The sequence below is a fragment of the Triticum aestivum genome, chromosome 6D, assembly GCF_018294505.1.
Source record: "Triticum aestivum cultivar Chinese Spring chromosome 6D, IWGSC CS RefSeq v2.1, whole genome shotgun sequence".
NCBI lineage: Eukaryota > Viridiplantae > Streptophyta > Magnoliopsida > Poales > Poaceae > Triticum > Triticum aestivum.
Window position 1 is genome coordinate 391,286,174 of NC_057811.1, and position 11,008 is coordinate 391,297,181.

Below are 11,008 nucleotides of genomic sequence, written 5' to 3' on the forward strand. Positions count from 1 at the left end.
AGTGATGCTCAATCACTTTGGGTTTGTAGGTGTTTGGGTTTGGGTTTTCCTCACTCGATGATTTTCGCTCGAAGTCCTCGGAGGATGGGATGCTCTCAAATGACAAGTGTCAGTTTCTCTCGGAGCAGCCAACCAGCTAGTGGTTGTAGGGGGCGGCTATTTATAGCCTAGGGAGCAGCTGGACATGATAAGACATAAATGCCGTTCAATGATATGACCGTTAGGTGGGTAGATATTTTGGGACAGCTGGCGCGTAGCACAGCAACGGTCGGAATTTTGAGTATCAAATTCCTCAGGGCTATCATGTTCGTCACTGTGTAGGCAGTCCGCACTGGCGAATCCCTAACTCCTCAGTCAGAACAAATTCCTCAGAGACCAGAAGAACTTCGTCTCTGTCACTGAAGAATATGACTGAACTATATGAGATTTCCAATGGCTTCACTCGAAGGGATTGGTAGGTGTAGGTTTTTGAGTTGAGCATCACATGAAAATTTTTCCTTAGTATTTCCTCGACCCCCTTTAACAGTACGGTGTTTCCTATGACTCAAGAAAGAGAAAATGAAACTACGAAAACAAAAGTCTTCACGCTTCATGTTCCTTGAATGAATATCAAGTCTTCAAGGTCACACCAATTTCTTCACTTTCAAAGTCTTCAGTCGAAGAACTTCATTTTTAGGGGTCGACTTTCTCTGTAAATATCAAACTCCTCATAGACTTATAGACCGGTGTACACTCATAAACTCATTAGTCTCTTAACCTATAAGTCTTCAATACACCAAAATCACTAAGGGGCACTAGATGCACTTACATTCATCGAATCCGATCCGACTAAAGTGGGAGAGACAGACACCCGCTAGCCACCTTATGCAACTAGTGCATGTCAGTCGGTGGAACCTGTCTCACGTAAGCGTACGTGTAAGGTCGGTGCGGGCCGCTTCATCCCACGATGCCGCCGAATCAAGATAAGACTAGTAACGGCAAGTAAATTGACAAAATCAACGCCCACAACAACTTGTGTTCTACTCGTGCATAGAAACTATGCATAGACCTAGCTCATGATGCCACAGTTGGGGATCGTTGCAGAAATTAAAAAAATTCTACGCATCACCAAGATCAATCTATGGAGAAACTAGCAAGGAGAGAGAGGGGAGTGCATCTTCATACCCTTGAAGATCGCGATGCGGAAGCGTTACAAGAACGCGGATGAAGGAGTCGTACTCGCAGCGATTCAGATCGCGGTTGATTCCGATCTAAGCGCCGAACAACGGCGCCTCCGTGTTCAACACACGTGCAGCCCGGTGACGTCTCCCACGCCTTGATCCAGCAAGGAGAGAGGGAGAGGTTGGGTAAGATAACTCCAGCAGTAGCACGACAGCGTGGTGCTGTTGGAGCAGCGTGGTTCTCTAGCAGGGCTTCGCCAAGCACTACGAAAGACGAGGAGGTGGAGAGGTAGGGCTGCGCCAAGAGGGAGAGAGATTCGTGTTGTTGGCAGCCCAAAACCCCCACTATATATAGGAGGAGGGGAGGGGGTGTGCCCCCTCTAGGGTTCCCACCCCTAGGGGTGGCGGCAGCCCTAGATGGGATGGAGGGGGGCGGCCAAGAGGGGAAGAGAGGGGGGCGCGCCCTAGGGTGGGCCTTAGGCCCATCTGCGCCTAGGGTTTCCCCTCTCCCTCCTAGCTGCGCCTTGGGCCCTGGTGGGAGGCACACCAGCCCACTTAGGGGCTGGTCCCTTCCCACTCTTGGCCCATGCAAGCCTCCGGGGCTGGTGGCCCCACCCGGTAGACTCCCGGAACCCTTCCGGTGGTCCCGGTACATTACCGGTGACGTCCGAAACACTTCCGGTGACCAAAACCTCACTTCCTATATATTATTCTTTACCTCCGGACCATTCCGGAACTCCTCGTGACGTCCGGGATCTCATCCGGGACTCCGAACAACATTCGGTAACCACGTACAAACTTTCCCTATAACCCTAGCGTCATCGAACCTTAAGCGTGTAGACCCTACGGGTTCGGGAGGCACGCAGACATGACCAAGACATCTCTCCGGCCAATAACCAACAGCGGGATCTGGATACCCATGTTGGCTCCCACATGCTCCACGATTATCTCATCGGATGAACCACGATGTCGGGGATTCAATCAATCTCGTACACAATTCCCTTTGTCTACCGGTATGATACTTGCCCGAGATTCGATCGTCGGTATCCCTATACCTTGTTCAATCTCGTTACCGGCAAGTCTCTTTACTCGTTTGTAACACATCATCCTGTGATCAACTCCTTGGTCACATTGAGCTCATTATGATGATGTCCTACCGAGTGGGCCCAGAGATACCCCTCCGTCACACGGAGTGACAAATCCCAGTCTCGATTCGTGCCAACCCAACAGATACTTTCGGAGATACCCGTAGTGCACCTTTATAGCCACCCAGTTACGTTGTGACATTTGGCACACCCAAAGCATTCCTACGGTATCCGGGAGTTGCACAATCTCATGGTCTAAGGAAATGACACTTGACATTAGAAAAGCTTTAGTAGACGAACTACACGATCTTGTGCTATGCTTAGGATTGGGTCTTGTCCATCACATCATTCTCCTAATGATGTGATCCCGTTATCAATGACATCCAATGTCCATGGTCAGGAAACCGTAACCATCTATTGATCAACGAGCAGTCAACTAGAGGCTCACTAGGGACATGTTGTGGTCTATGTATTCACACATGTATTACGATTTCCGGATAACACAATTATAGCATGAACAATAGACAATTATCATGAACAAGGAAATATAGTAATAACCATTTTATTATTGCCTCTAGGGCATATTTCCAACAGAGAAGTCTCAGACCATGATCTTACCAAAGCAATGCACAAGCTTGAAATGTAGCAATTGCAGGATCAGTTGTAGATCCCAAATCATTGAAGATGAAGTCAAACTGGAGTTGGTTTAGCAATATTTTATGGTTTATTTCCATTGCATTAGCTATGTATGTTGGTAGGGCTATGTCAGGCTAGTGAGAATGACAATATATCTAAAAATGGCAGCAAATTGTCTACATAGAAGTGTGAGAAAATCATGTTGTATCACTACCAATGGTCGGAATATTGTCCTGAAAAATGCACTAGTTTGTCTTTCTGAAATGATGAAATGAGTTAGTCCCAATATTTGTGAGTATTTCTTTTGAATTTCATGATTTTTTTTGTATTTTTCCAAAATGCCAACGTTCGACAGTCAACTGGTCCACCGTGAACCGAACGTCAAGTGCGAGCGCGTGACCTGCCAGGCGAGCAACTGTGTGAGCCTTGCTTCACTAGGTGGCGCCGCATGCGCTGAGCAGGAAGTCTCCTAGTTGCTGGGCACATTCATATCTCGCTTATAGCAAGACGGACGGCTGCCTCGCCCGCGAGCATGTTACAAGGAGCCGATGGTGGGCCAGCCCAGCAGGGACATGTGTCGTCATGCTGACGTCGCTCAAAATTTCCTTTTTACTTTTATTTATATTTCAAATGCATATATTTCAAAATAATAATAATTTAGTTTAAAAAATACAAACCATGAATTTAGAAAATGTTAACACGGTATAAAAATATGATAGCGTATTTAAAAATACTCATACAATTTAAAAAAATCTTCATGACAATGAAAAGATGTTTAGACGTTTCAACAAAATGTTTTTATTTTTTTGAAGTGTGTATACAATGTAATTTGTTTCGTACCATTAAAAAATGTACATGATATTTTAAAGAAATATTCCTGTGTTTCACAAAAAAAATTGTGATGTTTTAAAAGTGTTTATACAATGAAAACAAATATTCACATAGGTTTTAAAAATGTACGTGAAATTTTGAAGAAATATTCACGTGTTTCCAAAAGATATCCGTCAATTTGTTAAAAAATGATTGTAATGTAAAAAAAATCTCACATCGTCTTTTTTAATATTTTCATTGAGAAATGTACAATGTGTATTTAGAAAATGTTGCCATGCATACGGAAAAAGTGTTCAAACCATGTATTTTTTAAAATGGAAATCATGCATTTGAAAAATGCCCCACATGTGTCAAAAAAAATAAAAATGTAAGTTGTGTACTGAGAAAAGGTAGACATGTGTTAAAAAAGATAACCAATAAAAACCGACAAAGAAGCAAAAAATAAAAGCAAAGAAAACCAAGAAGTATAATAAAGAAAGAAAACCGAAGAGAACCACTGAAAATATAAGAAAAAACCAAAGGATAATGAAGAAAAAAGAACAAATTCGCAAAAAAAAAAACAAGAAATGACAAAATCCGATGGGAACCTGAGCAGAGGGTAACCTACAGCGACACGAGAGGCAGCAAGCTACCTGCGTTGATGGCCGGCTCGACAGTCGCCAGATCGTAGTTGATTCCTAATAGAAATCGATATGGGCGAAAGATAGCTCTCGCGCTAGTAGGTTCCCAAAACCGGAGGTGCGGAAAGTTACAAGGGCCGGCGCGGGAGGCGCTTGAGCGCCGCGTACCAACAAGGAAGAATTTCCTAAATCTAATCTTAAGAGTAAAAACAATGAAGAAATAGGAAATCGCCGCTCCGGCGTCCGCGATGGATTATCAAACCAGGGGCGGACTCCCTTTAAATCCAATCCCGTCCCGCCTCTTCTTCACCTTCCGCAATCCCTTTCGATGGGGCAACGCGCAAGGCGAAAGAGGGCTCGCCGTCGCCCTGCTCCCCCTCGTCCTGCTCCTGCTGCTTCTCCCCCTCCTCCCCCTGGGACGCCGTACGCCGACATTTGTGAGTCTCCCGCCTCCATCTTCCTCTCCTCTCTCAATCTGAAAGCCACCCATACGTGAGTATTTTTTCAGAATAAGAAACGAAACCCCAGCCTTACCATATATACCAGCGAGAACAGAGAGCTTTAGCCGAGGCGAACAGAGGACTTGACACCAATCTGAATGCTCTACAATCCTGCCGCTTGCCTGAGTTTGATTCACTTCTGTTTTTTTTTTTCTCCAACAGGCCGCTGGCTGGGACAGAGTGGGGTAATCTTGGTGCTCTTTGAGACGCCCTCTGGATTTGCAGTCTTGCATTATGATGGGGTCAAACTTTTTCGTCGAAACGCCTTGGAGGTACCCATTTCCCCATCTTGCTTTCTTATTCTTCCCTTTATTTTATTTATTTGTTTATTGATATACTTGCTTGCCCTTGTCCTCTTTGTCATCCACCTAAATTTTGTCTGGATTGATTGCAGGATATCTGGTCAGAATTCATCGACATGCCCTGGGCACGAATGGTCGGTACCTCTAATTTCAATCTTGCATCATATTCCCACGTTCTTTAATTTATGTTTCATTCCCCCCTCTTAATTGAAGAGACGAACTGAAAGAACTCAGGCACATTATATTGGCCGTTAGTTGTTTTGTTTTTTCTTTCTTTGCAAGTCTCCCTCTGTCTCAAAATAAATGTCTCAATGCTAACTTTCGTACAAAGTTGTACTAAAGTTGAGACACTTATTTTGGGACGGAGGGAGTAGGCTATTAGTTGTCTGACCAATTATATGTATAGTTGCACTTATTTTGGGACGGAGGGAGCAGAAACCACGCTGCTGCCAGTAGCGGAGCTTCAAGCCAAGAGGGATGCGGAATTGAGGCTGAAGGAACTTCTTAGGGAAGAAGAGTTGAAGTGGGCGTTGCGGGCCAAGGTCCGGAGAGTAGTCCAGGGGGATGCGAATACTGAATTTTTTCATATGATTGCTAATGGTAAGCATCGAAAGAAGAGGATCTTTCAGCTTGAGCAAGATGAGGGTACAATTATAGGACAGGAGAACCTAAAATTGTACATTACTGAATTCTATAAGCAGTTGTTTGGTCCTCCAGACAATAACTGTGTGTCTCTGGATGAGTCCAGGGTTGAGGATGTTCCTCAGCTCACAGTTGTGGAGAATGATGTTTTGACGGCTCCTTTTACCGAGAAAGAGGTATTTCATGCCGTCTCCCAAATGGAAACTAACAAAGCGCCTGGCCCAGATGGATTTCCAGCGGAGTTTTATAAGAAATGCTGGTTTATTATTAAAGGAGATTTGTTGCCTTTGTTCCATGATCTGTTTGCTGGGCAGCTTCATCTTTTTCAGCTAAATTTTGGAACGATTACCCTTCTTCCTAAGAAAGCAGAGGCAGTGAGAATTGAGCAATTCAGGCCAATCTGTCTTCTTAATGTTAGCTTCAAAATTTTCACCAAGGTCGGGACCAATAGGCTCTCACAGATCGCGCATGCCGTTGTGCAGCCTACTCAAACAACCTTCATGCCGGACAGGAACATTCTTGAGGGTGTAGTGGTCCTACATGAAACACTCCATGAAATCCACACGAAAAAGCTGGATGGGGTTGTTTTCAAAGTGGATTTCGAAAAAGCGTATGACAAAGTCAAATGGCCTTTCCTTCAACAGGCTTTACGCATGAAGGGTTTTGATGAGGCCTGGCGACGCCAGGTAGAATCCTTTACGCAAAAAGGCAGTGTTGGAATTAAAGTCAATGAGGATATAGGTCACTATTTCCAGACACACAAAGGCCTGAGACAAGGAGATCCAATGTCCCCTATATTGTTCAACATTGTAGTTGATATGTTGGCCATTCTTATAGGTAGGGCAAAGGACGCCGGTCAGGTAGGTGGCTTGGTGCCTAACCTAGTTGATGGGGGTGTCTCCATTTTGCAATACGCTGATGATACAATCATCTTCATGGAGCATGACTTGGCAAAAGCGAGATACATGAAGCTCGTGTTGTGTTTATTTGAACAGTTGTCCGGTTTAAAGATTAACTTTCATAAAAGCGAGTTGTTCTGCTTTGGTCGAGCCAAGGAGGAACAAGAGGCTTATAGGCAATTGTTCGGTTGTGAATTAGGGGCTTTACCTTTTACTTACCTAGGTATACCCATTCATCATCGTAAGCTCACGAACAGAGAATGGAAATGTATCGAAGATCGTTTCGAAAAGAAACTTAGTTGTTGGAAGGGCAAACTTCTGTCTTATGGAGGCCGGTTGATTCTTATTAATTCGGTGCTCACAAGTTTGCCGATGTTCCTACTATCTTTCTTTGAGGTTCCAGTTGGGGTTCGGAAACGACTGGACTTTTATCGGTCAAGATTTTTTTGGCAGAGTGATGATCTAAAAAGAAAGTATAGACTCGCCAAGTGGGATATTTATTTGTCGTCCCAAGGATCAGGGGGGGTTGGGTATTGAGAATCTTGAGGTAAAGAACAGATGCCTGCTTAGTAAGTGGCTATATAAGTTATCAGATGGGACTGATGCGACTTGGGCACAGATACTTCGTAACAAGTATTTGCAATCCAAAACATTGTCACAGGTGACAATGCGACCAACTGATTCGCCATTTTGGAAGGGGCTTATGAGAGTTAAGACAGCCTTTTTTAATAGAACAAAGTTTATAGTCGGCGATGGTAATGATACTCGCTTCTGGGAGGACACCTGGCTTGGTGAGACTCCGTTGGCGTTACAGTACCCAACTCTATATCATATTGTGCATCGCCGTGATGCGCTTGTGGCAACGAGTATGCAAGCCACACCCCTTAATATTCAGTTTAGAAGGGTGCTTGTTGGTAATAGATGGGAAGCTTGGCTTCATCTGGTGCGTAGACTGATGGAGGTTCAGCTACAAAATCAGCCCGATCAGTTGTGTTGGAAGCTTACTAGGTCTGGACATTTTACCGTTAAATCGATGTACATCGATGTTATTAACTCGAGTGTCATTCCTAACTCCAAACATGTTTGGAAAGTTAAAGTTCCTTTGAAAATCAAAGTGTTTATGTGGTTTGTACATAAACAGGTCATTTTAACAAAGGATAACTTGGTTAAGCGCAATTGGACAGGATCTACTAGGTGTAGTTTCTGTGATCGGGATGAAACCATTAAGCATCTATTCTTTGAGTGCCCGTTGGCAAAAAATTTGTGGCGCTCCGTGCAAATTGCTTTTAACATTACTCCTCCGAGTTCGGTCGGGTCGTTATTTGGAACGTGGCTGGATGGGATAGAGTCCGGTACAGCTAGACATATTCGTGTAGGAGTTTGTGCGTTGTTATGGGCAATTTGGAACTGCAGAAATGATCTGGCTTTTAACAGAATAACTACTATTCATTTTTGCAGGTTGTATTCCGAGCTACGGCGTTGATCCGTATGTGGTCCCTACTCACTCCGACGGAGGCCAGGGAGCGTTTGGTTACTGGATCTGTCCGGTGGGAGATGGTAGCGCGGGATATATTCAACCGGTTTGGATGGCGGTCATGTAATAGGATTGGCAATTAGTTTCCATTCCTAATTTTCTGCCAGCCGGTTGTGGCTTTATGGCCTTTTTATTTTGTATCTTCCTGACGAGGTCTATGTGAGCTCGACGTAGTTTTCTTTTACGACTTTCTTGACATTGTGGAACTTATTTTTTTATCAAAGTGGCCGTATGCATCCTCCTGATGCAGAGGCCGGGGTATCACCCCTTTTCCAAAAAAAAAAACCAGTCCTAAAACACATTCTCGGGCTAACTGCTAGCTAGGATGATTGAGGCCTGACGTGATATTTGTACCGATCAGAAACATGAGTGGGATCTGATACTCTTTTGAACAAGAGTTAGGAACTTTGAGTATTCATGCTCCTGTTTGTTTTCTTCTCCAAGTACTATTAGTTCCTCTTCTTAAGAATCAATGTTTTCAGCCTTTCCCCTCTGTGTTCGTTCTATCCTCCTGTTAGTTCTTGCAACTAGTACTTCTTTGATTCCCTCTACTATCAGGTCTGACTTGATTTTTCCTTAAGAAGTGTTCCTGATAGCTGGCCAAGTAAAATGGATAACAGATTATTCGAGTGAGCGAGCAGCGCACAATAGGAAGTACAGTATACGAAGCTAAAAAGGGGGGATGTGACCGCAAATTGGATAACAACGTTAACCAATATGTCTTCTGTTACAGATATTATATAATTATAATTATCAGGAGTGTATCAGGTTTAACATATCAGTTAGACTAAAGGGTAACCGGTTAAGTATAGGATTTTTGCCAGGAGCATGGCAATAGGATACTTCTACCAAATGACACAACTATCATATGTTTTTAAAATGGCACACATCCCATTATCTTAGCGCATGAACCTATTCTGAATTAGACTGCAATAATTTGATAACGATGACTTAAATAGACTACATCTTTACAGTTGAGGCATATACCTGCTAATATGCATCCTCTTTAGTCATGATTGAGACATGGCATGGTGTATGACTGATTATTTGTTTTCCCTGCTAACATGCATGCTCGTCTTTTTTATTCCTTTATCAGGCTGTTAGTTTTAAAGAATTTCAAATTTTCGAGGACAAGGCCAGGGCCATTAATAGTGATGGTGTTTGTTCGGAGCTTGCTGAGATGATCAAGAGGTCGCTCTGGCCTGGTCAGAAACTTGCTGTTGGAAAGCAGGAATATAAAGACATCATTGAAGCTAGTTTGGTGAGTGTAAGATTCCTTATAGTATGTAAACTTCCCATGTATGCTTATGCCTGTGAACAGTTTGAGCACAATTTTTGTTCTGAATTTATTTATTTTTGCTAGGGAATTCACTGCCTGTTTGATGAAGCCGTGCTGGAAGTAATGTGGGGCTTGAAGAATCTCATCAAGATGTTAGTGCCTGATGAAAAATTGGAACTGACTAATGAGGACCGCCTCCAGATCAGATGAGGAATGAAATCGGTCCTGGATCGTCATGGCGTTGAGGTCGATGCCAACTTGGTGAGCTCATCACTTCCTTTCCTGTGCCTGAGATGGTTTGCTCTCTGCCATGTACTGTTACACTTTCCGATAGTTTGTGCGCTTCCCTCTTCAAGCCACCAACGCAAGTATTTGTACGTTATTCTCGCAGCAAACTTTGCCCTTTGTGTTTATTCTGTTAGAGATGAAGTAGTGTTCCTTTTATGCAGGTTAATTCTGAAGAGGAAAATGTAATTGGCGATCCTGAAGAGGATAATGTAACTGGCGATCCTGAAGAGGATAATGTAACTGGCGGTCCTGAAGAGGTAAATTGTAATGTTTAGCAAATGTATTCTCAGATTTCTCGAAAATAATGTATCACAGTTTGTGGCTGTGCATGTGATGTAAATTTCTCGTTGCAAGTAATGAGTTTCAAACTTTTTTTTTGTCTGTTTTCTTTCAGATGCTGTCAAAGACCGAGGTAGAAAAATTGCTGGCTGATGCAGATCGCTATGAAGATAAGCTCGATAAGCGGACTTGCTTGGACATGTACCAAACAATTGTGTGGGGCTATGGAATTAGGCTTCAGGCACTAGAACAGTTGGGTTCCATGGTCAAGGAGGCAAAAAAAGGTTTGAAGCTGCACCAGGGGCCCATGGTCAAGGAGGCAGAACAAGAATTGAAGCTGCAACCTGAGGGGGTACATGGTCAAGTAGGCAAAAGAAAATTTGAAGCTGCACCAGGGGTGTTGGATGCAGCAGATGGATTGAGACAGAAAACAAAAATTTAGACAAACCAACGTCTTGTTTGGTGATTTAAAGTGCAAGGAGGCAATTTGGTATCTACTAGTATTAGATGACATGTTTGGCTAGTCTGGCATTGCGTTTGCTAATCACTTTCAGATGGGAGCACTGCTCATTTCATCTTCATCCTTAATCATCCTGCATTTGGTGGTTGGATGATCTATTCAGCCTTGGAGTGGTGTTTGAGTGCGTGCGCCTTAAAATTGTTGGAATAAATGCCAGTCTAGAACACTCGGCTCAAAAATGAGCGCAAAATGCACATTTCAGAACTTAGCTGTTTGATACTTTGATTATGTTTGTCCTCTCTGAAGGTCATGACAATTTCTCAATGCAGGAATTTCAAAGTGGTCTGGAGTTGGTCATGACAGTAGCAGAATAACTATCCATTCAACATATAGTTGTTCATGATGACCTCTTGTGTAGTATGAGTTGGGTTATACAGTAATATGTTGAGCTCACGTTGGCCATAATAAACAACAAAACTGTTCCACGTCAAAA

At 43.4% G+C, this 11,008-nt stretch overlaps 2 protein-coding genes across 3 annotated transcripts; both read left to right on the forward strand.

Annotated features, from left to right (window-relative positions):
- The first annotated feature begins 4,443 nt into the window (after positions 1-4,443).
- LOC123141706 (uncharacterized) lies at positions 4,444-8,625 on the forward strand. 2 transcript variants are annotated; one of them, XM_044560787.1, is made up of 4 exons: positions 4,444-4,769; positions 4,995-5,104; positions 5,227-5,268; positions 8,134-8,625. In XM_044560787.1, the coding sequence occupies exons 1-4, from the start codon at positions 4,661-4,663 to the stop codon at positions 8,290-8,292; spliced, it is 420 nt and encodes a 139-aa protein (XP_044416722.1). In that variant the 5' UTR covers positions 4,444-4,660; the 3' UTR covers positions 8,293-8,625. The 2 variants fall into 2 exon arrangements, with proteins under 2 accessions (XP_044416722.1, XP_044416723.1); XM_044560788.1 differs by lacking the exon at positions 8,134-8,625 and adding an exon at positions 5,541-6,400.
- A 212-nt stretch (positions 8,626-8,837) lies between these two features.
- Positions 8,838-10,497, forward strand: LOC123142627 (uncharacterized). The gene is made up of 4 exons (XM_044561456.1): positions 8,838-9,470; positions 9,573-9,749; positions 9,938-10,033; positions 10,171-10,497. The coding sequence occupies exons 2-4, from the start codon at positions 9,702-9,704 to the stop codon at positions 10,495-10,497; spliced, it is 471 nt and encodes a 156-aa protein (XP_044417391.1). The 5' UTR covers positions 8,838-9,470; positions 9,573-9,701.
- The last annotated feature ends 511 nt before the right edge of the window (positions 10,498-11,008 follow it).